This window comes from Ornithorhynchus anatinus, chromosome 18 (genome assembly GCF_004115215.2).
Source record: "Ornithorhynchus anatinus isolate Pmale09 chromosome 18, mOrnAna1.pri.v4, whole genome shotgun sequence".
Lineage (NCBI taxonomy): Eukaryota > Metazoa > Chordata > Mammalia > Monotremata > Ornithorhynchidae > Ornithorhynchus > Ornithorhynchus anatinus.
Genome location: NC_041745.1, coordinates 42,591,461 through 42,615,814, shown reverse-complemented (window position 1 = coordinate 42,615,814; position 24,354 = coordinate 42,591,461). Strand labels below are relative to the sequence as shown.

The window sequence follows — 24,354 nt, the reverse complement described above, 5'->3', positions numbered from 1 at the left end:
TTGGATGCCCAACCCTCAGTGCCAATTTATTGCCCAACCACTTCCAGATTGGTGTCTCAAATAGCCTCCCAAGGTGCCGGCCTCCCTAGGCAAAAGAGACAACCCTAAGGATAAAAAGCTTTTGAACTTTCACTCTACAGGCCGCACGGCATCCAGTGTGCGGGTGACAAAGATGGGATATTTCCCTCCCTTAAAATAAATCAGCGAGGCAAAATTAGGCGCCTTACCGATGAGTCGTGGGCCAATTTTATAATCTACAGACTACGGGGAACAATCTTTCGATGATAGTCCCTGGAGCCTGATTACTCCCACAGTACAAATTATTGGAAAAGGTAAAAAAAAAAATAAAATTATCTTCTGTTAATCGCCCATCAGTATGTGCGATTTTGTGTGAATACGTGCATACTGATTTGTACCCACTATCCACAATGGCTGTGACTGGCAGGAATAATTTCACAGAAAACACCGGGGTTTTGTCTACATTTAATAAATATGATAGTAATTATAGTACTTGCTAAGTGCTTACTATGTGCCAAGCACAGTTCTAAGCACTGGGGAAGATACAAGATAATCAGGTCCAACATAATCCCTGTCTCACAAGAGGTTCACAGTCTACGGAGAAGGGAGATCAGGTATTTAATCCCCATTTTAAGTAAAATGTTACCAGAATTACAGGCCAAAAAGAATGTTAGGACAAGAAATTTTCCTGTTAGGACTCCCCCAACCCATGCCAACCACCACCAGCAGAATTAATCTGTAGGAAGATCTTTCTTTCTCAATCTGTCACACCCTTCAGGAAATCCAGAGTTAAATAACTCTGCAGAATTTAGGTAGACACATATCACTCCTTCGGGCATTTCACAAAAGGATAATATAGCTGCTTAATTAGAGAGGCATCTGTATAGGTCTTTAAGTCCTAAAATTTCTGAATTTTTCAAAAAAGGATGAGTTTAAAAGCTCGCCTCACACCTCAGCCCGATGAGAAATACGTTTCTCGACAGTGAGTTTTGTGAAATTCAAGCCAGGTTCGTTCGAGCTTCCTCTAAGCAAAGAGACATCTCTGGACAGATAGTAGCTTAGAAGCAGCTATGGAATTTAAACCAAATCGAGTTAATTTCTTGCGGTACGGACCACAAAGGTTTTATTACCGAAACTTGTGCTGAGCATCCAACGCCCTTTGATGGCTTTTTTAAAAATAATAATAATAATAATAATAATGATAATGTTGGTATTTTGACACTTTAGCGCTTACTATGTGCCAGTCACTGTTTTAAGCGCTGGGGCAGATATAAACTAATCAGGTAGGACAGAGTCCAGGGCCCACATGGGGCTCCCACTCTTATACAGAAGCAGCGTGGCTCAGTGGAAAGAGCCTGGGCTTCGACGGAGTCAGAGGTCATGAGTTCGACTCCCAGCTCTGCCACTTGTCAGCTGTGTGACTGTGGGCGAGTCACTTCACTTCTCTGTGCCTCAGTGACCTCATCTGTAAAATGGGGATTAACCGTGAGCCTCACGTGGGACGACCCGATGACCCTGTATCTCCCCCAGCGCTTGGAACGGTGCTCTGCACATAGTAAGCGCTTAACAAATGCCAACATTATTATTATTACTCTATTTTTCAGATGAGGTAACTGAGGCCCAGAGAAGCGAAGCGACTCTCCCAAGGCCTCAGAGCGGACGAGGGGCGGAGCCGGGATTAGAACCCAGGTCCTTCTGACTCCCAGGCTCTAGCCACTAGGCTTCGCTGCTTCTTTCGGCTTGACCAGTAGAAGCAGCAGACACACGTGATGCCCTCGTGTCTGTCGAATGGAACAGGTCGTTAGGCCGACCCGGATCTTGCTGCCTTTGGTTTTGCAAGTCGGGGTGGGGGGCAAAAACTGTACGGACTGGGGGTTTAAGGTGGGTTCTCTGGGAAGAGGCAGTCTCTGAATAAATGAAACACTATCTGGTGGGGACATTTCATTCAAGTCTGCAAACTCGGTTGAGTTCTTGCCCACCTGGCAGGGACCTCTAGGCTCCCGGGATCCTGGAGTTCTTTCCCGGGGCCTGGACTACCTAGAGAAGCAGCGTGGCGCAGTGGAAAGAGCACGGGCTTTGGAGTCAGGGCTCATGAGTTCGAATCCCAGCTCCGCCACTTGTCGGCTGTGTGACTGTGGGCGAGTCACTTAACTTCTCGGTGCCTCAGTTCCCTCATCTGTAAAATGGGGATTGAGACTGTGAGCCCCACGTGGGACGACCTGATTCCCCTGTGTCTACCCCAGCGCTTAGAACAGTGCTCTGCACATAGTAAGCGCTTAACAAATACCAACATTATTATTATTATTATCAGGTGGTAATTTGGGGATACTCGGCACGAACCTGAACCGCTCTCCTTCCTCTCAGAAGGACGTCAGAAACGCTAACGGTCCGGCATTCGGTCAGCCAGTCAGTTAATCCTATTTAATGAACGCTTACTGTGTGCAGACCCCTGGACTGAGCGCCTGGGAGAGGACGACAGAACAAGGTAACGCACACGTTCCCACCCCACAAAGAGCTTAGAGTCTAGAGGGGGAGACAGACGTTAATATCATTCCCTCTCAGACCCTCTGGGGTAACAACACCAGGATGCTCACCTTACTTCCGATGATGGACCGGACTTCGTCATCGGGGGACGTAGGGGTCCCGGATATGTCTGGATTGCTGTTGCTAAGGCTCCGGGAGCGATTCAGATTAAGGCTGGCGGGCCTCACGGCCGATCTGGCCATGGTGGCATAATGTACGGATCCCCCCAGGCCTCCGGGACCTATGACGGACGGGAATAACGATCGATAATCGCAATCGCGGTGTTCAAGTGCTTACTGTGCTGAGCACTGGGGCATCTTCGAGATCATCAGGTCTCACGTGGGACTCACAGACGAAGTAGGGGGGAGAATAAGTACGGAATCCCCACCTTGCAGATGAGGCACACAGAAGTACCTTATTGAAGGCCCATCTCCTCCAAGAAGACTTCCCTGACTAATAATACTAACGACGTTGGTATTTGTAAAGCACTTACTATGTGCAGAGCACTGTTCTGAGCGCTGGGGGAGATACAGGGTGATCAGGCTGTCCCACGTGGGGCTCTCGGTTTTAATCCCCATTTTACAGAGGAGGGAACTGAGGCGCAGAGAAGTGAACTGACTTGCCCACAGTCACACAGCTGACAAGTGGCAGGCCAGGGATTCGAACCCATGACCTCTGACTCCAAAGTCCGTGCTCTTTCCACTGAGCCACGCCGCTTCTCGCTTTCCTCTTCTCCCACTCCCTTCTGCATCACCCTGACGCGCTCCCCTCCCCACAGCGCTTATGTACGTATCTGTAATTTATTTATCTGTATTGATTTCTCTCTCCCGCTCCTAGACTGTGAGCTTGTTGCGGGCAAGGAATGTTTCCGTTTACTGTATTGTCCTCTCCCAAGTCCTTAGTACAGTGCTCTGCACACAGTAAGTGCTCAATAAATATGACCGCATGGATGAATGAATAATCCCCATTTTACAGTTGAGGGAACTGAGGCCCAGACCAGTGAATTGACTTGCCCAAGGTCACACAGCGCAAGTGGTGGAGCCGGGATTAGAACCCAGGTCTTCTGACTCCCAGGTCCACGCTCTATCGACTGGGCCACGTGGCTTCCTCTTGGTTCAATACTATTATGATAATAATACTATCATCATCATTATTATGAGAAGTGGCGTGGCTCAGCGGAAAGAGCACGGGCTTGGGAGTCGAGGGTCATGGGTTCGTATCCCAACTCTGCCACTTGTCCGCTGTGTGACTTTGGGCCAGTCACTTAGGACTCTCCACACACGGGAGAGGACAACTCCCAGAACTCCTGTGCATAACAATGGGTACCGCCCGGCTAATTCCCAACGCGACCCACTAAAAAACTACTCCACGCGTGGATACGTTCTCTAGACTTCCCGCTGGATGCGAAACCCAACGTCCCAGAAATCCCAGACCTGCCCAACGCCCCCCCAGGTCTCCTCCCGAGAACAGAGTCGAGTACCTGGCGACGTTGAACTGGGGTAAGTATTTGGTAGACGGAAAACGTAGTAAATGTACGATGTGAGGAGGCTATTTCTGCCGTGCTGGTCCTGACTGCCGTCCAGGCTTTTGTGCAGCCGATTTACGATGGAGGCCATTGCTTCGAAAGACGCCTGACCCAGGTTGACTGGAAAAAGGGATACAAGAGGAAAGACGCGTTATCACTCCGAGACGGAGGGAAGGAGATCTGTGAAGCTCCGATGACATCCACTACACTGCCCTGGCCCCCGTGGGCACTGAAGCCTCGGTCTCTGGCAGGGCGATCATCCTTGGAGGCGCTTTCCCTCACCGTCAACCAGTCGATCCATCGATGAGCTTTCTTGAGCCCTTATCGGGTAGAGAGCACTGTACTAAGCGCTTGGGAGGGGACGACACCAGAGTTGGGAGACACGTTCCCCGCCCACCACGAGCTTGCGGTCGAGACAGATTCGCGGATTCACCGTGGACTCTTCTGTGAAACTTCTGGTAGATGTTTCTGAAACTATCTGACCAAGAGATGAGAAGAAATGGGCTACTGGAAAGAATTTTTGGGTGGAAAATTGGTGGCGGGAGATGAGTTTAAAAATAATAATAATAATAATAATAATGTTGGTATTTGTTAAGCGTTTACTATGTGCAGAGCACTGTTCTAAGCCATGGGGTAGACACAGGGGAATCGGGTTGTCCCACATGGGGCTCACGGTCTTAATCCCCATTTTACAGACGAGGTAACTGAGGCCCAGAGAAGTGAAGTGACTTGCCCACAGTCACACGGCTGACAAGTGGCAGAGCCGAGATTCGAACCCATGACCTCTGACTCCCAAGCCCGGGCTCTTTCCACTGAGCCACGGAAACAGATGTCACCTGCCTGGAATCGGGAGATGGTGGGGCGGGGAAGGGCGGGGTTTAGGTCACGTGATCCTTTCCAACGCTACTATTCTACGCTTCCTCAAACGGGCGCCCATCTGACACCGACCTGAGCTACCAACGTCAGCGGTGAAAAAAATAAAATCCCAGGGCTGACTTCACACTTGGAAAATGCCCGTTTACTCGTTTTGCTGTCTGCCTCCCTGCTTCTAGACTGTGAGCCCGTTGTTGGGTAGGGATCGTCTCTGTTTCTGAACTGTACTTTCCAAGCGCTTAGTACAGTGCTCCGCACACAGTAAGCGCTCAATAAATACGACTGAATAAATGAATGAAAATGCACTCTCACTTTAAAGACCCTTTCGCTTAAAGGCCTAGAGGAAACACAGCTCAAAGGAGAACTTCCCCCCTTTCCCTCTGCTCCTCCCCCTCTCCCGTCCCCTCCCCTCAGCACTGTACTCGTCCTCTCATCTGTATATATTTTCATTACCCTATTTATTTTGTTAATTGAGATGTACATCGCCTTGATTCTATTTATTTGCTATTGTTTTAATGAGATGTTCATCCCCTCGATTCTATTCATCGCTATCGTTCTCGTCTGTCCGTCTCCCCCGATTAGACCGTGAGCCCGTCAAAGGGCGGGGACCGTCTCTATCTGTTACCCATTTGTCCATTCCAAGCGCTTAGTCCAGTGCTCTGCACATAGTAAGCGCTCGATAAATACTACTGAATGAATGAATGAACTGGCATTTCTTGGAACACGTCCTGCTTCATCTTGGCATTGCAAAAAGACAATATCATTGTCTTCCCTATCAAATTTCCTGAAAAGCCCGGGGCTCAGCACCAAGGGGAGCACCAGAGCAAGATACGTGCTTCCCGCCCCCCCGGAGTTTACAATCTAAAGGAGGATCAGACAGAGTTTGGTAAGTGGTCAACCCCCCCCCGCTACAGGGGAGACAACCTATTCCGAGGCCCAGGTTCCGAGAAGGCTTCGGTGGCCACCTCCCTTTCGCCTTCACGAGCCCGGGGGGGGAGAGTTGGGAAAGGTACGCAGCACGCGGATTGCTCTACATGCTTCGCTGTGCCTTAAAATGAAAACGGGTCCCACCCTCACTGTGAAAATGTCACCATAATAATAATGTTAGTATTTAAGTGTTTACTATGTGCCGAGCACTGTTCTAAGCGCTGGGGTGGATACAGGGTAATCCGGATGTCCCACTTGGGGCTCAGAGTCTTAATCCCCATTTTCCAGATGAGGTGACTGAGGCACCGAGAAGTGACTTGCCCGAAGTCACACAGCTGACCGGTAGCGGAGCCGGGATTAGAACCCTAGACCTCCGACTCCTAAGCCCGGGCTCTTTCCACTGAGCCACACTGCTTCTCACGCAGCATTCATTCATTCAATAGTATTTATCGAGCGCTTACTATGTGCAGGGCACTGTACTAAGCGCTTGGAATGTACAAATCGGCAACAGATAGAGACAGTCCCTGCCCCGTGATGGGTTTACGGTCTAATCGAGCATGCACTTGGGTGCTTAGAAAGTAGTGTTCGGGATTTGCCGGGACACTTCACCTGTGCCGGTGCGGAACCCCATAGTTAGATATTCCATCCCAAGTCTTCCTTAAATTCCACACAAGCCAAGATGAAAGTCTTGAACAATTAGCCCGTAGAACCTAGACATAAATTACCCAGGTCCACTAGAATAAGGCTAAAGATGTCATCCAAACAGCGTGAGAAGCAGCGTGGCTCAGCGGAAAGGGCCCGGGCGTGGGAGTCGGAGGTCGTGGGTTCTAATCCCGGCTGCGCCACTTGCCAGCTGTGTGACTTTGGGCAAGCCACTTCACTTCTCTGTGCCTCAGTTCCCTCCTCTGTAAAATGGAGATTAAGACTGTGAGCCCCATCTGGGACAACCTGATAATCCTTCTACCTCCCCCAGGGCTTAGAACATGCCTGGCACATAAAGTATTATTATTATTATTACCCAGTGAATTTCAATATTTTTTCCCTCCCTAGGGAATGAGACCACACACACCTACGGAAAAAAGCATGCGCTTTAAATGATTAGGCTCAACTATCTGCAAATCCCCATGAACGATTGCTCTGTTTCACTTTCCAGGTCGGGACCATAGAAGATATAACTGCCACAGCTTCCCTCTTCAACTACGCATCGCGGCCATATCCGGAAGAGCGATTCTGTTTCTTCTCCAAGTCCTTCCCGCCCTTTCTTTCCAAGATGCACACCGGATAAAATGGCAACGCACTAGATTCCCCTACCAGTTGCCAGATTAGGAGCTAGCTATTTTATTCTCTAATTGAACTGCAAGAGTTATCAAGACCCACACTTCCATATTTCAATAACTTCCAGGTGGCTGCACAAGATAACAGCGTGCGGCCCAGGGAAGTCACGGTTACGTAAAACCTAAGTTCTTTAGTAAAGAGATTTTGAACCCCCGGGGCGGGGAACGTCGGAGGTTCAAAATATCCCCCGGAGTTTTCAATTCCGGGCTATCTCACGATCTCTGTTTTCAATTTTTCCTCTTTCTGACCGAACGGTAAAGTACTCGAATAAGCTGAATGGCGGGAACAAGACGTCATGACTTGGGTCCTCGGGGTCATCTGGTCATCTCCACTTTTCAATCCAGGAGGTCAAGCCTGGTCAGAGGGAATACCGGGACTGAGAGAAGTTGACACGTCAAGAAAAGACAGGTTCTACAGCTAAATGAACCCTTCACCTCACCTCTTAAAAGTCTTAGCCTGTTGTCAGACTTGGTTGGTACTACTCCCCGCTCCTGTATTTGACACTGTTGTGTATTTCGTAAAACAAAAAAAAAACCATCACAATCCAAACAGATGAAAAGGAACTTTAGTTGTACTCTCGGAAGGGCTTAGTACGGGGCTCTGCACTCAGGCGTTCAGTAAATATCGCTGATTAGAATCACGACAAAAGGCAAACAACCCAGTTCACTTTGAAGTGGTCTACTCTACATCCCAGCTCTGCCACTTGTCAGCTGTGTGACGGTGGGCAAGTCACTTCGCTTCTCTGTGCCTCGGTTCCTTCATCTGTAAAATGGGGATTAACTGTGAGCCTCACGTGGGACGACCTCATGACCCCGTATCTACCCCAGTGCTTAGAACAGTGCTCTGCACATAGTGAGCGCTTAACAAATACCAACATTATTATTCAGGTGGATGGTTAAAACTGAAATTACTTAAAAACAGATATGGTTGCTATTTCCTTTACTTATTTTTTTGGCGGGGGGGATGGAGTTTAATCGTTCCTCCCAAGTTGAACTTTGGATGTCTCTGCCTCAATTCTTCCAAAATCTCCAACAATTTCATTTATCTAGAGACGAAGATCACAAGAATGTCCTTTTGCTACCTCCGCATCTTCTAGAGAAAAAGACATGTGGAAAATCTGCAGTACCGTGTCACAGGGCATATCCCAACTGGAACAGAACGGAGGTGGAGCTAACGCTTCTTTCAGGAACCAGACACTTGGGATACCCTAAGAGCCATTCTCAAAAACTTAAAAGGGATGCAAACTGTCCTCCTGTGCGTGCTATCTGTATGGAAATTTTATCTCTCTGCCCCCCTTGGGATTGTAAACTCCTGGAGGGCAGGGAATATGTCTCGCTTCTGATGTATTTTTCCATGCGCTTAGTACAGAGCTTCTACTAAGTAGGCCACCGCTTAGTACAGAGCTTCAACTGAGCAGGCCGCCGACAAATATCACCCACTGATGGATTTGGTCTGTGTGGTATCTCTGGGTAAAGGACACAAAGGATGGTTTTTGTGATTTCTCAATAATAATCCCTACCTCTGATCAAGTCGATCCTTCCCCCCGAATAGGTCTGAGCATGGAAATGACACAGAGCCCCAAGTAGGTCTGGGTATTAAAATCCAGGCATTCTGGATTATTTTCCCGAGATCAGAAACGTTCCTTTTCTCCCTCCTCCCCATGCGGTACGCCCACGAAGCCCCCATTCCTAATATGTTCCTCTCTAAGTCTCTCTCCACGTCTAAAATGAAAAGTTGCCCCCCTGGGCACAAGTCATTCCCTTGCAAAAACAAGAGTTCAGTTATCTTAGAAAGCAAAAAGGGGTCATGGTTGTATTTGGACAGAAAGAAGATTCATTACTCCCAACCTTTCAGGATATTACCTATTTGGCCGGCAATGATGGGAGGTCTTACTACCAGAAGAATCAGCTTGTCAAGCAGGAGATGGAGGAATCGCACAACCGGCTCCAACTGAGATGAATTCAACGCGGAAATGCTGCTCTTCAATTCATTTTCCAAGTTATTCTCCATGATTCTCATATCGCCTATTCGCACAGGGAACATGTGCTCATCTAGAGCATGTACCAGAGCAAAGAACTTGTCCAGGAAAGGATCCTAAAAACCAAACCCCCCCCCCAAGAACTTTCATGAGATATGGACCTCTTTTTCTCGTAACATGGAACGAGCCAAAAGGGGATACGTTCGTATGTCCATTTTTCAACCAAAGAGGGTAAAAACTTTGTGATTTAGCACGTTTAGGGGAACAGGAGGAGCTGGTTGGTTACGCAGTCTGTCCAACAGAGGACTAGGGAGAAATACAGTCTCTACGGAAGTGTATTAGGTCAAGAGACAGACATGTGATATTTGTTAGACTTTACTATATGCCAAACATAGTCCTAATATGATGGGACACGGCTCCTGTCCCACATGGAGCTCGCAGCCTAAAGGGGAGAGAGGACAGACAAAGAAATTGAGGCACAGAGAAGTTAAGTGACTTGCCCAAGATCACACCGTAGGCAAATGGTGGAGCTGGGATTAGAAGCTAGACCTCCTGACTCCCAGTTCTGGGTTTTCCCCATTAAGTCTCTCTACTTAATGAGAGAGAAGCAGCGTGGCTCAGTGGGAAGAGCCCGGGCTTGGGAGTCGGAGGTCATGGGTTCTAGTCCCGGCTGCGCCACTTGTCAGCTGTGTGACTTTGGGCAAGTCACTTCACTTCTCTGGGCCTCAGTTACCTCATCTGTAAAATGGGGATTAAGACTGTGAGCCCCACTGGGACAACCTGATTACTTTGTAACCCCATGCGCTTAGAACAGTGCTTGGCACATAGTAAGCATTTAACAAATGCCATCATTATTATTATTATTATTATTATTATTACTTCTCTAAATTCCTCAGCAAGAGAAGCGAGACAGGGATCCCTGCTCTGGAGCTTACCGTGTAATAGGAGAGACAAGCAGAAACACATGGCCAAATAGTCAGTAAAAAATAGAGTAAAATGATATTTACAAATGTTAACAAGCCACAAGAAAGCCAAAAGATAAAAAGATAAGCACATAAGTGCTCCAGTGGCTGAAGTAAGCGCTTAACAAATACCATAATAATAATAAAGAGGCAACCTAACTAGAAAATAGGGAATTAATAAAGTAGCGACCTGGAAGAGATGACCTAGAAAGCTGTCGAAGAGAAAGGCATGGTTTGGAAAACGAGAGGGGAGAAGGTCAATCAATCGATCGTATTTGCTGAGCGCTTACCGTGTGCAGAGCACTGTACTGAGTGCTTGGGAGACTAAAATGTCACCCACAGGATGAACTATAAGGCTAATGTGTAGGAAGTGGAAGACTGGGGAACAAGAGATGGTTGAAAGGTTGGCTTGGAAGGAATTTATTAATCAGAGGTAATCACTGGGCAAGGCTTACTGTGTGCAGAGCACTGAACTAGCACTTGGGAAAATACAATACAACCCAGGTGATAGACGTGATTCCTGCCCACAGGGAGTTTACAGTCTCCACGAGGGAGGTAGACATTAAAAAAACTTGGGAGAGGGGAAAATAGAGTAAAGAATGGGAGAAGTGGGAAGATAGCGGGAGAAGAGGAAGAGGGGAATAGGTGGAAAACCTGGAAGCAGCGTGGCTCAGGGGAAAGAGCACGGGCTTGGGAGTCGGAGATCATGGGTTCGAATCCCGACTCTGCCCCTTGTCAGCTGTGTGACTGAGCTAGTCACTTAACTTCTCTGTGCCTCAGTTACCTCTTCTGGAAAACGGGGATTAAGACCGTGAGCCTAACGTGGGACAATCTGATTACCCCGTACCTACCCCAACGCTTAGAACAGTGCTCTGCACATAGTAAGCACTTAACAAATCCCAACATTATTTTTATTATTACTATTACCTAGAATGAGTTTTTGTTTTATGCAAGAAGAAATGAGTAATCTGTGGTCACCAAAGTTGTTACTGTTTTTGACCCTGATCACAGATGTATACCACGCTTTTTTTGTACATGGGCGAATAGAGATATATACACATACACATCTATAATCTCTCGAGAGCATCCTAAAATATTATTAGTGGATGTCTAAAAGACAGAGATGCACTAAGTGCTCAGAATAACCACCACAGATTTTGAGCCTAAGAAATATTCCATTAAAGGCGAGATTCGAGAACAGCTGGGAGGCAACATGTCCTAGACCCACTCTGTTACTGGCCTGCTGACTGAACCCTGGGCAAGTCCCTTAACTTCTTGAAGCCTCCGTACAATGATATATCCCATCCTCGTCACTACAGGATTATCATAATCTCTGTACGCTGAAACAGCAGGAAATTCTTAGACGGAAAGAAAGCCAACATACTTTGGCAGCATGCTACTTTGATCTCATTCAAAAAATGAGAAAAGTCTAATATTGCACATTTCCACTTTCCGCTGACTAGTTACCCCCCCCCCCAGAGCGTGTCATCGAGGGCAAGCCGTGGATAAGAATGACGTCGTCACGGTGCAGCCCCTTCAGAACTAGCTGGTAACGAAGAAGTCTCATTGTAATTTCTCTGAACACCTACCTGGGTATGGAGAGAGGAAACAGCTACGACTTCTACACTGAACACACCTTTGTGATTATCGACCCACTTCATGCCGGGTAGAGGCACCTGAAAAGAGTAGTTTTAATGATGATTAACCACAGTGGTACGTGAGTTCTGCGCGCAACAAGACAGAGATGTCACTATATTTACTGAGTGCTCACTGTGTGCAGAGCACTCTACTAAGCACTTGGGAGAGGACAGTATAACAGAGTTGCCGGATACCTTCCCTGCCCACAACGAGCTTTCAGTCTCTTGCTGGGATATCTTTAGTTTCAATCCGGCAATCTTACATACGGCTTCGGGGGAGGGGACAACTTTACGACATTATACAAATGAGCCAGCTGCAGGTTTTCAAGATTTTCCAGTGATTTTTTTTCTTTTCCCCATCTATCGTCTTCTCTGATGTTTCAAGAGGAGAGATACTGACCTCAGGGGAAAGGACAGAATAAGCTTGGGGTGGTTTTTCCAAGGAAACTGGGAGGCAGAACTGCCCCGTCTTCAAACGTCCATTCTGAAGCATTGGTATCCACTATAATTGAGAGGAAATAGAAGCGATTTTAGACGGTGGTGGACAGGCATTTGCCTACTAAGGGGTGTGGGAAAACATCTTTTTCCATCCTAAGAGTTGGAGAAATTCCGAAATATCAAGTTTTCTTAGCGCACGAGGGTTGCATCCACACAAAATCCATGCTGTATTACTGCACGGCGTTCGATTCCTCACACAGAGACACAATCCTTTCCCGCCAACACCGGGGTGTTCTGTATCCAAAGAGACGCACCCTCCTGGAGAAGCCTCTCCTAATTCTCTAAATACATTCCAGCCAAGACACCCAGGGAAAAGACACATGCTCGGGCAAAACTGGGGTGAAGTCTGCTATCTCGAAACGATGAGGCTCCTCCTCTCTTTCACCCTTCAAATTCGGCTTGTCTTCAAATCCGCTCGGGGCTTGGACCACAACACTTCCAGGAACCAACCCCAATGCTCCCAAAGGCCACGAAATCTAAGGCTCTTAAAAATCGACTTCTGACTTGCTTGCGTGCTAATATTTACAATACGAAACCGTGGCTCTACTTAGAGCGGTGACGGGGACCTAACAATCAGGATTTCTAAAGAAACTGGAAATGGATTTCCTGGTTGAAAACAATTGTTTTTCAGTTAGGGCAGCTGTGGGGGCACAAACGGGTCACTTGGCAGGTTGAGAAGTTTCTTAGATTCCACCTGTGTCTCTCAAAAGACCCGATTAGTGGGTCACTCCTAAAGGAAAATGCACTTACTGTATATCCAACCGGAGTCTCTAGGGGGGTGTTCTGCTTTTGCTGGCAGCTGACGTGATAAAATGTGAAAAGGAGGTGGTGATGGTCTGTTAAGGTGGCAGGGAGTTTAACTTTGATTTCCTCATGAAAGTCAGGTGACCTGTTTGCACAAAAGCAACCCAATTATCACTTTCAACATCAGTGGTAAGAACTCATGTGACTCTTGATTATAGAAATTCAAGTGATATTTTTGCACTTTTTGCCAACAGTCACTTATCTTCCAAACCCTAACTTGATACACAGTTTTATTTACCTGCTAGTGGGAATAAGCCACAAAATGAAAATATAGTACATAAAATTTTTATAAGCCATAATACATCTTGACTGGCTTTTATTTATATAACCACTTCTCTGGCCTTATGAAAGCATGTCTTCATGAAAATTACTCATTAGCCATCTCTCTAGAGAAGAAACTAATGACCCCCTTTAGATTGCCCAGAAAAAGTGACTGAGAAAACCAAAGATTGTATAGTTATATATATTTCCCCTTCGGTGCTTAACCAATGCCATAATTACTAATTATTTATAACAAACAGGAGTGAACGGGATGTCTGGGTACAGATTGATCATTTTTCTTTCTAGAACAGGGATCTGTCTGCACCGCATCCTGATTATAGGAAAATTCGGATTATTTTGCAATCATATTTACTGAGCGTCTCCTCTGAGCAGAGCCCTCTCCTAAGTGCTTGGGAGAGCACAACAATATAACAGACACATTCCCTGCCCATAAGGAGCTTACAGTCTAGAGGGGGAGACAAAGATTACTATAAATAAATAAATTGTGGATATGTACATAAGTGTTGTGGGACCGGGTGTGGAGGGGGAGGTGAATAAAGGGAGCAAGTCAGGGCGACGCGGAAGGGAGTGGGAGAAAAAGAAATGAGGACTTAGCGGCAGCGGAACCTAAAGGAGGGTGAACAGATCACTGCAGTGAGGGAGACACTAATCATCATAATAATAATCATGGTATTTGGTAGGCGCTTACTATGTGCCAAGCACTGTTCTAAGCACTGATCAGAATTTGATATCCTCAAAACATACCCATAATATAACTGATGAATCAAAAAGTAGCCCCCCAAAAGTGCAAATATTGGAGAATGCAAACACCCGCAAGGAGTTTGCTGATAACGACACGATAGCGAAGATTTTGATCTTCTAAAGTGGGAATGCAATCGTGCAAAGCCCTGGGAACAAAGATATCACTTCTATTCTGGTGCCAGTCACCGATAGCTAACAGAACACCCCCACCCTCAGACCGTAAGCTCGTTGTGGGCAGGGAATGTGTTGTTTACTGTTGTAGTGCACTCTCCCAATAATAATTATGCTATTTGTTTAGCGCTTACTATGTGTCAGGCACCCCACTAAACGCTGGAAGGCCAGTGTTTTGCACCCAGTAAGCGCTCAATAAATACAACTGACTAAGGAGTTGGTGCCCGGAGACTGGAGTGAGGCAGGGCGGTAGTTAGGAGCCGAGCTCTCTACAGTGGGCGAGTGACAAGATACTTCTATTCCCGTCACGATGAACGTGCCAGTAAAGTTAGGCGGAGTTCAGATGACTGCCCTTTGTGGCTGGTCATCAGAAGTAGCTGAACACTTCTAGAGAAGCCAGCTGCCAGACACAGGGAAATCTGGATAACTCATTCCATTGTATTTTTTGATTTAATCGTATTTATTGAGAGCTTACTGTGTGCAGAACACCGTACTGAGCGCTTGGGAGAGAACAACGTAACAACAAACAGTCCCATTTCCTGCCCATAATGAGCTGACGGTCTGGAATTTAGGCTCCTTACAAAATATCTGAAGAGGGTTTCCTAACCTCAACCAGCGACTTCACTATACTAATTCACGGATTAGTAGTAATTATAGTATTTAAGCACTTCCTGAGTGTAGATTCAGCGCTTAGAGCAGTGTTTGGCACATAGTGAGCGCTTAACAAATGTCATCATCATTATTATTATTATTACTAAGGGCTGGGAAAGAGTAACAATAATAATAATAATAATGTTGGTATTTGTTAAGCGCTTACTATGTGCAGAGCACTGTTCTAAGCACTGGGGTAGATACAGGGTAATCAGGTTGTCCCACGTGACATCTTCATCCCCATTTTACAGATGAGGTCACTGAGGCCCAGAGAAGTGAAGTGACTTGCCCACAGTCACACAGCTGACAAGGGGCAGAGCCGGGATTCGAACCCATGTCCCCTGACTCCCAAGCCCGTGCTCTTTCCACTGAGCCACACTGCTTGTCTGATTATAGTAGCTAAGCGCTTACTGAGTGCAGATTCGGCGCTTAGAGCAGTGCTTGGCCCACAGTGAGCGCTTAACAAACGCCATCACTATTATTATCATTACCAAGGGCTGGGAAAGAGTACACAGGTGGCAATGAGAAGGGGAAGCAGCGTGGCTCAGTGGACAGAGCCCGGGCTTCGGAGTCAGAGGTCATGGGTTCGACTCCCGGCTCTGCCACTCGTCGACTGTGCGACTGTGGGCGAGTCACTTGACTTCTCTGTGCCTCAGTGACCTCATCTGTAAAATGGGGATTAACTGTGAGCCTCACGTGGGTCAACCTGATGACCCTGTATCTCCCCCAGCGCTTAGAACAGTGCTGTGCACATAGTAAGCGCGTAACAAATACCAACCTTATTAATGAGATACGGATCCCACCCTACGAGGAGCTCACAATCGATGAAACTAGAGCTGTGGCTCCGGGCAAATTTCTCTCCTCATCCAAAATCCCATCACTGGGAAGGCCTCAAGCACCTTCTGAATGTGGAAGGCTCTATTTTAGAGGATTTCAGTGATGGACGACTGTATCCACGGCCAAGAGATTGCAGTGTCAGGAACCTGTAATTCTTCGTGAGACGCTCGGTGAAGTATTTAAGACGGGAAACAAACAACTCGGATCGAGCGCTAACCAGGCCACTGGGAGAAGGTGGCGAGGCCAAGGTGAAAGAGGAATTTCTATTTGGTACCTGTTATGATATACGACTGCCGTATAGGCTTCCTTTGAAAATTCTGAACAGCTTGATTTCCCAAAGATTACCTGAAAAAAAAATACAAATGAGTTACAAATCTGTTGTTGTGAATGGTTTGTGTTTCATTTTTATGCTGCAACTTGTTCTGTCTGGAAATTGCTTGGATCTGGAACCAAGGAGCAAGCTTGACTAGCGCTGAAGGGGAGAATACATTCGTTTGTCAATAATGTGTAGCGAACGCTGTCCTTCCCCTTTCAGACCAATGGGCGGATCCTTATAAATATGTATAGGCATTATCTGAAGTTATATATATTATATAAAATATAATTATATATATATATCTCCTGCAGGCAAATAATCATTTTTTTCATTTTGACAGAATGAAGAATTAACTTCCTGTTTTAAAATTATAAAAGCTTGAGGTGTTCAGGTGTCACCTCAAGTCACTTAACTTCTCCGTGCCTCCGTTCCCTCATCTGTAAAATGGGGATTAAAAACTGTGGGCCCCCCCCCCCCCCCGTGGGACAACCTGATCACCTTGTATCCCCCCAGCGCTTAGAACGGTGCTTTGCACATAGTAAGCGCTTAACAAATACCACCATTATTATTACAAATATAATGAAATGTGGCCCCAAAACACAGGTGCTAGGACAGTCTGAGATTATACATCCTGCTACTACTTAGTGGCTTCTCCACCCAGTTGGTTCACGATTCAATTCTGAGATTCAGATGCACTTCTTAATAGATGGGAAACCAAATAAAGCAAATTACACTTTCAGGCCCATTTCAGGAATTGTTTTTTCCAGTCTAACCCAAGAAGAAGTTTTGTATGTAAACATTTTATTCTTTTCCCAGAGTGTCTGTTCACCCTGCACTTTTTAGATTATGAGTCCCCTTGGGCCAGTAATGATGTGGGACTCAAAATCCCTGTGCTTTTCCCACGGTTTTAGCATACAGTGTTTTGCACAAACTAAGGACCCAAAGTCTGTCCAAAAAAAAAAAAGGTAAGTCATTTACTTTTTTGCCTTTTTTCCCAATGCAGAAAAGGGCGCCGCAAATGATCAAAAATTAAACGAAAAATAGTCAAGCATCAATAAATCGACTCAATCAAAACATTCTTACTTATTGGTATTGATGTCCGTTTTGCGCCCCTCCTCTAGGCTGTGAGCTCGTTGTGGGCCGGGATTGTCACTCTACTGCTGCACTGCATTTTCCCAAGCATTTAGTACAGTGCTCCGCACACAGTCGGCGCTTAATAAATACGAATGTATATCGACAGGGTGATGAACCCAGAGGATTTACTGTATCCTCTCAAGAGCTCAGTACAGTGCCCTGCACATAGTAAGGGCTCAGCAGCAGCAAATCTCTGCTTGGGGGGCCTGGAAATACGGCAGCTAAAGTTAAGGGATTCTGCAATCTTTTTTTTTCCAAAGGCTTCTTTTGCTGTTAGAGACTCAGGCTGTGTCAAGAAGAGGCACAGATGAGGATCCCTGAGGTCGACATTGAATATAATCGTCTTCCCATAAAACAATTTTGCTTCTGTTTGCCTCCGCCTTATATGAGCCTGAAGGACACCTTCTACTCCCATCACCACAGTCTAGAACAAACCAATGAATGGCCTTTCGTGCCCACATTTCGTGTCTTGAGACTGATGTAACGCAGAAAGAGAAACCAATCAACAGCATTTCCTGACCCGAGCCCAGTACTAATCTCCTAAATGCTGGGGTGACCTTATGCAGAAGTCAAACTCTGGGGAAAGTCAGGAAAGTTAACCCACAGAGAGTAGGAAGATTAACTAATTACCCAGGGATGTGTGGGTACAGCCTGAATATTAGAGAAGCAGCGTGGCTCAGTGGAAAGAGCACAGGCTTGGGAATCCGAGGTCATGGGTGCGAATCCCCCCTCTGCCACTTGTCAGCCGTGTGACTGTGGGCAAGAGAAGCAGCGTGGCTCAGTGGAAAGAGCACGGGCTTTGGAGTAGGAGGTCATGGGTTCAAATCCTGGCTCGGCCACTTGTCAGCTGGGTGACTTTGGGCCAGTCACTGAACTTCTCGGTGCCTCAGTTCCCTCATCTGTAAAATGGGGATTAAGACTGTGAGCCCCACGTGGGACAACCTGATTCCCCTGTGTCTACCCCAGCGCTTAGAACAGTGCTTGGCACATAGTAAGCGCTTAACAAATACCGACATTATTATTATTATTAAGTCACTTCACTTCTCTGGGCCTGAGTTACTGTCTCTGTGAAATGGGCATTTAGATTGTGAGCCTCACATGGGACAACCTGATGACCCTGTATCTACCCCAGCGCTTAGAACAGTGCTCTGCACATAGTAAGCGCTTAACAAATACCAATATTATTATTATTATTACAAGCCAATGGAGACTATTGCGGGTGAAAACAAAAAGGAACTGAAGAGGGAGAGCCAGATAAAAGGTGTTGTGATAAATAGGGAGTAGCAGAGAAAAGGAAAATGCAGTGGAGAAGAAAAATTGTACAGGAAGTATTTTCAAGATAAACAAGAAATCATTTTTCCCTTTTGATTTAAAAAAAATCAACGTCTTTGACCGTTGGCCAAGAGGGAATCTTTTTTTTTTTTTTTTTTAAGGGAATTTCGCTACTGATTCCATTTCTTGGCCAAGGTACGTGTCTGTTTCTTTGTGCCTGGAAATGCTCTCTTATTCCCATTCCCATAAGAAGACCTGGCCTCGGAGGTTATCTAACCAGATTATGATTTCGAGTTTCAGCTTCTTACTACTGTTCAACAACCAGAGGACGGTAGAGCAGGAGCAGGATGAGAGGGGAAAGGAAACCAAGCGCTCCTTACCGGCATGGCGTTGCTCGGATCTTCCCCGTACATAAACTGCACTTTGACCGTAATGTTCCGGGCCGAACCTTGACGGTTGGCAAAATTGAGGCTCTGGGGATAGACGTAGAGGAGATTCCTGTGAAATCAAGGGGATGGGTGTTAGTGGGCAGTGCTCTGAAAACTGGGGCTGCTTCCGAAAAGTAAATCAAAAGCATCAGGATTAGGAACAGTGCATTCACAGTATTCAGTAGGCACGCTTGTAAATACCATCGGTACATCGCTGCTAAGGGAGAAACCAAGATTGGTGGTCAGAGTTGGGATGCATATACATAAACATATAGAAGCGGCATGCATAGTGGATAGAGCTCGGGGCCTGGGAGTCGGAAGGTCATAGGTTCTAATCCCGGCTCCGCCACTTGTCTGCTGTGTGACCTTAGGCAAGTCACTTCACTTCTCTGGGGCCTCAGTGACCTCATCTATAAAATGCGGATTGAGACTGTGAGCCCCATGTGGGACTGTGTCCATCTCGATTTGCTTGTATCTATCCCAGCGCTTAGTACAGTGCCTGGCACATAGTAAATGCTTAACAAATATCATTATTATTACTATATCACCATTCCCTAAAGCAATTAAGAGGCAAGAAAAGGCAGTTTTGGGGCTGTTGTTTTATTTAATCAAGCTTAAACAAGATCTTTAAACATTCACCCAAATGCGTCCTTGTCTCTAATACTCTTACGTCCTTGGGCTTTCCACTAGACCCGGCTGCCAGGAGACTCTGGTTCTGATCTAATTCCAGCTCTGCCTTCGGCCCGTGGCGTGATCTTGGACAAGTCAGTGAATCTCTCTATGCCTCGCATTTTTCATCCGTAAAATGAGATGATTTCCTGTCCTCTGAGAGCGTGAGCTCCGGGTGCGTCCGATCTGACTGTCTTGCATCTATCACTTTCTTAGAATTGTGCTTGGCACAAGGTAAGCGTTTAATAAATGCCATGATGAACTCTAAGCTTTCCAGGACCTAACCATCCAAGACATACTGTACAGCTGTCCAGTGGAGTCTGAAAAGAGTCAGGAAAGGGGAGGCCACCCTCTCTGATGCCTTGTTCAAATAACTCAAAATAAATACTAAAACAGTCACCTCTGTTTTAGTTAAGGCTCTTTTTCCCTGCTCTCTGCTCAATGAAGACAAGGTCATGCTCATTCCAATCAAGCTTCAAAAAAAAAGGAAAAGAAATGAGCATGAGAACTGAGTGCGTGTGAATAGCAAGGCAGTTAAAAATGTGATAGTTATTTGAACCCCATAAATTAGGGGGAAGGAGGGGAAACGAAGGGGTCATTCGCTTGAAAGTAACTGCACAAAGACCAAGTGGAGAGGAACGTGCTTTCCGGAAAATGCAGCCAAACTGGACTACCCTGAAAGTAATTCTCAAGGAATCTGAACTTTCAATCTGAACGGCTACTGGGTGTCCGATAGTTTTAGGCCTTTCTTACTGCCACCCCTAAACTTTCTAAACAATTTCTGAGTTTAGCATCTCCTGCTCTTAAGTCAACATTGCTGACATAAAGTCAGTCGATCGATGGTAGAGCACTAACTCTAACGCAGAGCACTGTTCTAAGAGATTTGGAGGGTACAACAGAGTCAAGGAGACACGATACCTGCCTTCGAAAAGTTGACAATCTCCTTTATTCTAAACTCAAAGGGAAATGTCCTCATTTTTATCTGGAAAACTGCATCCGCCCCAAAAGGCTTCAAGCCAGAAATCTTACAAAATCTCACGTATCCGGTGAAGCTCTCAGGGAGAAGCCGGAACCCAGGAAGGGACTCGCTCTTCTGTTGGATTTTTCTATGGTATTTGTTTTTTTGTGGCACTGTACTAAGTGCTGCGGTAGACACAAGTTAATCAGGTGGCACACAGTCCCTATCCCACCCAGGGCTCACAGTCTCAATCCCCATTTTACAGATGGGGTAACCGGCCCAGCGAAGTCAAGTGACTTTCCCAAGGTCACCCAACAGACAAGTGGCAGAGCGGAGATTAGAACCCAGGTCCTTCTGACTCCCAGGCCCGGGATCCATCCAGTAGGCCATGCTGCTCCTTGTTTTAGGGAGGGTCTGCAAAACCCCTGGGATTCCCACGGTGATTCCCAACGGGAAGTCCGTGAGTGCCCAACCATCAGTGAGACCCCCGTCACCAAATCCTGTCGGTTCGAAGCCCACAGAACCGCTAAAATCCACCCTTTTCCTCTTCATCCGAACTGCTCCAGGCACTTAGTAATAATAATAATAATAATGGTGGTATTTGTTAAGCGCTTACTATGTGCAGAGCACTGTTCTAAGTGCTAGATACAGGGTAATCAGGTCGTCCCACATGAGGCTCACAGTTAATCCCCATTTTACAGATGAGGGAACTGAGGCACAGAGAAGTTAAGTGACTTGCCCACAGTCACACAGCTGACTAGTGGCAGAGCCGGGATTCGAACCCATGGCCTCTGACTCCCAAGCCCGGGCTCTTTCCACTGACAACGCTGCTTCTCACGCTTCCTCTCGGCCTCCTTGCTGACCTCCCCTGCCTCCTGTCTTTCCCCTCTCCAGTCCATACTTCAACTCTCCTGCCCCGATCATTTACCAACAAAAACGTTCAGTCCCTGTTTCCCCACTCCTCAAGAACCTCCGGCGGTTGCCCATCCACCTCTGCATCAAACAGAAACTCCTTATCCCAGACTTTCTTAGTGCTCTGTAAATCAGGGCTTCAGTACCTGTTCTCCCTTCTACTTACATTGCAAACCTCATGTGGGACAGGGGCTGTCTCCACCCTCATTATCTTGTTCCCGCCCCAGCGCTCAGTACAGTGCTTGGCGCATAGTAAATGCTTAACAGATACACAATGAATACTACTGTCCTGTTACTAATCTTATCTCTGGGTAGAAGAATGGGGATTAAAGAGAGCTTCTCTCATTATCAAACCCACCATCAGAGCCATATTCAAATCACACCTCCTCCAAGAGGCCTTCCCCAACCCAATTACCACTTCCTCTATTCTGCCTTCCTTCTGCAGCGCGGCTCAGTGGCAAGCGCGTGGGCTTGGGAGTCAGAGGTCATGGGTTCTATTCCCTGCTCCGCCGCTTGTCAGCTGTGTGGCTTTGGGCAAGTCACTTCACTTCTCTGTGCCTCAGTTACCTCCTCTGTAAAATGGGGATGAAGACTGTGAGCCCCACGAGGGACAACCTGATCACCTTGCATCTCCTCCCCAGCGCTCAGAACAGTGCTTTGCACATAGTAGGGCGCCTAACAGATACTAACAGTATTATTATTATTCTGCATCACCTATGCATTTGGATCTTTCAACCACTTGACACTCATCCCATCCCCAGCTCCACAACACTTACAGGCATATCTGTAATCTATTTTAACCTCTGTCTCCCCCCTTAGACTGTAAGCTCCTTGTGGGCAGGGAAGTATCTACTAACTCTGTAGGATTTTACTCTCCTAAACTCTTAATCCAGTGCTCTGCCCTTAACAAGCACTAAATAAATGCCATTGATTGACTGACCGAGGATGATTCATGCTAACTGGTGCTTTAGCGAGAAAATTTTCCGGTCACTTTTTAGAATGTTCTTCACAACAGTCATAAAGGGTAACCTGTACTACTGCCAAACATATATTTGCATTGGCTACAGGGCACTGGAGAAATTTAATAAACTCTAAAAGAAATTTATCCGCATATGATGTTCAAAGGAGTTAAAAATACCCTGTGGTGTATTAGGAAATCTACTTTCCAGGGGATTTCACAAGCCGCACAAGCCTGGGGGAGGAGACGGGACTTTGCTTTACTTATACGTCCAACAAAACTACAGAACTATCCTGGAGTTACGAATTCTAGGTTGTAGGGAGCTACAAATTGAAGATTTGATGCCGGTTTCCAGCAACCTAAATTCCCTGGATGAATGAAATGCTTCTAGGCATCTCCTGGTTTCAAAAGTCATTTTCCCCTGCTTTTTTTTGTGAATCTGTTTAATCATCTGGCGTAATCGTAGCCGCTTAAATTCGCTTGAGCTGTGGCCAATCAGTTCTGTTTAAATAGATACAAGTTCAAACAGAGATGCAGCTCTGCCTCCCACAGTGTGTAATCTGAAAGCGAGTCAGATAAATAGCGAAAAAATGTAGCTTGAAAGGGATGCATAAAAAAATACTACTTTTACTGTGCTCTCTGCCGTTTCGACAATCTTTTTTTAGTCCGTTTGCCAACTGGCAAATCAGTTACTTTCATTGCACTGAGCATTGGTGATCAGACGTAGCAGCCCAAAGTAAATCATAAATGGAAGGAACCGTCTAGCTAATGGGCATTTTTTGACCCTGAAGTTGCTGTCACTCCTTTTTCTTCCCAAAATTAACTCCCTCACTCATTTACTTAATAATTCCCATCCTCAACACTCCTGTAGACTGGGAACCCCATCTGGGACAGGGATTGGGTCTAACCTAATGATCTTATATTCATTCAATAGTATTTATTGAGCGCTTACTATATTCAGAGCACTGTACTAAGCGCTTGCGATGTACAATTCGGCAACAGATAGAGACGATCCCTGCCCAGTGATGGGCTCACAGTCTAATCGGGGGAAACAGCAAAGCAAAACAGAACAAAACAAAAACAAGACAACATTATAACGATAAATAGAAGAAAGGGGATGTGCATCTTTTTAACAGAATAGGGTAATAAATAATATATACAAATGAGGACACTGATGAGGGGAGGGGGAGCAGAGGGGACAGGGGCTACCTCAGGGCTTAGTACAGTGCTTGCAGAGAGTAAGAGCTTAACAAATACCACAATTATTTTATATATATAGTATATATTTATATGTATATATATTTTTACACACATAGATGTATATGCACATTCAACTGTACATTCAATTATTTACTCTGTAGATGGAGCAAGGGCCTGGGAGTCAGAAGGACCAGATTTCTAATCCTGACTCCGCCACTTGTCTGCTGTGTGACCTTGGGGGTGTCACTTCACTCCTCTAGGCCTCAACTGCCTCATCTGTAAAATGAGGATTTAAGACGGTGAGCCCCATGTGGGACATGGACTGTGTCCAACCTGACTAGGCTTGTATCTACTGAGTGTTTGGTGCAGTGTCTGGCACAGAGTAAGCACTTAACAAACACCACAGTTATTATTATGATGCACTTAGCTGCATTCCCCTTAAGCACTTTGATACTCACCCCAGCCCCACTGCACTTATGTAAATATCCTCTCACTCTATGATTTATTTTAATATCTGTCTCCCCCTGTAGCAGGTATGCTCCTTCTGGGCAGCCCTCTATTATACTGTACCATCCCAAGTGCTCAGTAGAGTGCTCTGCACACAGTAAGCACTCAATAAATACCATTGATTGTTTGAATTACCTGGATATTTCAAGAAGGCATATTATGAAGAAATACTCATAACATTCATTCGTGAAGAAATATTATCCTCAAGTACCTCGACAATTCAGGCCATCACATAATT

At 46.1% G+C, this 24,354-nt stretch overlaps 1 protein-coding gene across 11 annotated transcripts in view; it reads right to left on the bottom strand.

Moving 5' to 3' along the window:
- Positions 1-24,354, bottom strand: part of DOCK7 (dedicator of cytokinesis 7) — a 149,624-nt gene that overhangs the window by 49,963 nt on the left and 75,307 nt on the right. For all 11 annotated transcript variants that reach the window (XM_029083307.2, XM_029083308.2, XM_029083310.2 and 8 more), the window contains 8 exons: positions 18,865-18,982; positions 16,037-16,107; positions 13,027-13,165; positions 12,179-12,280; positions 11,731-11,817; positions 9,064-9,295; positions 4,022-4,186; positions 2,613-2,782 (listed from right to left, as the gene is read on the bottom strand). In XM_029083307.2, the coding sequence (XP_028939140.1) occupies positions 2,613-2,782; positions 4,022-4,186; positions 9,064-9,295; positions 11,731-11,817; positions 12,179-12,280; positions 13,027-13,165; positions 16,037-16,107; positions 18,865-18,982 (1,084 nt within the window). The remainder of the gene's footprint in view (positions 1-2,612; positions 2,783-4,021; positions 4,187-9,063; positions 9,296-11,730; positions 11,818-12,178; positions 12,281-13,026; positions 13,166-16,036; positions 16,108-18,864; positions 18,983-24,354) is intronic.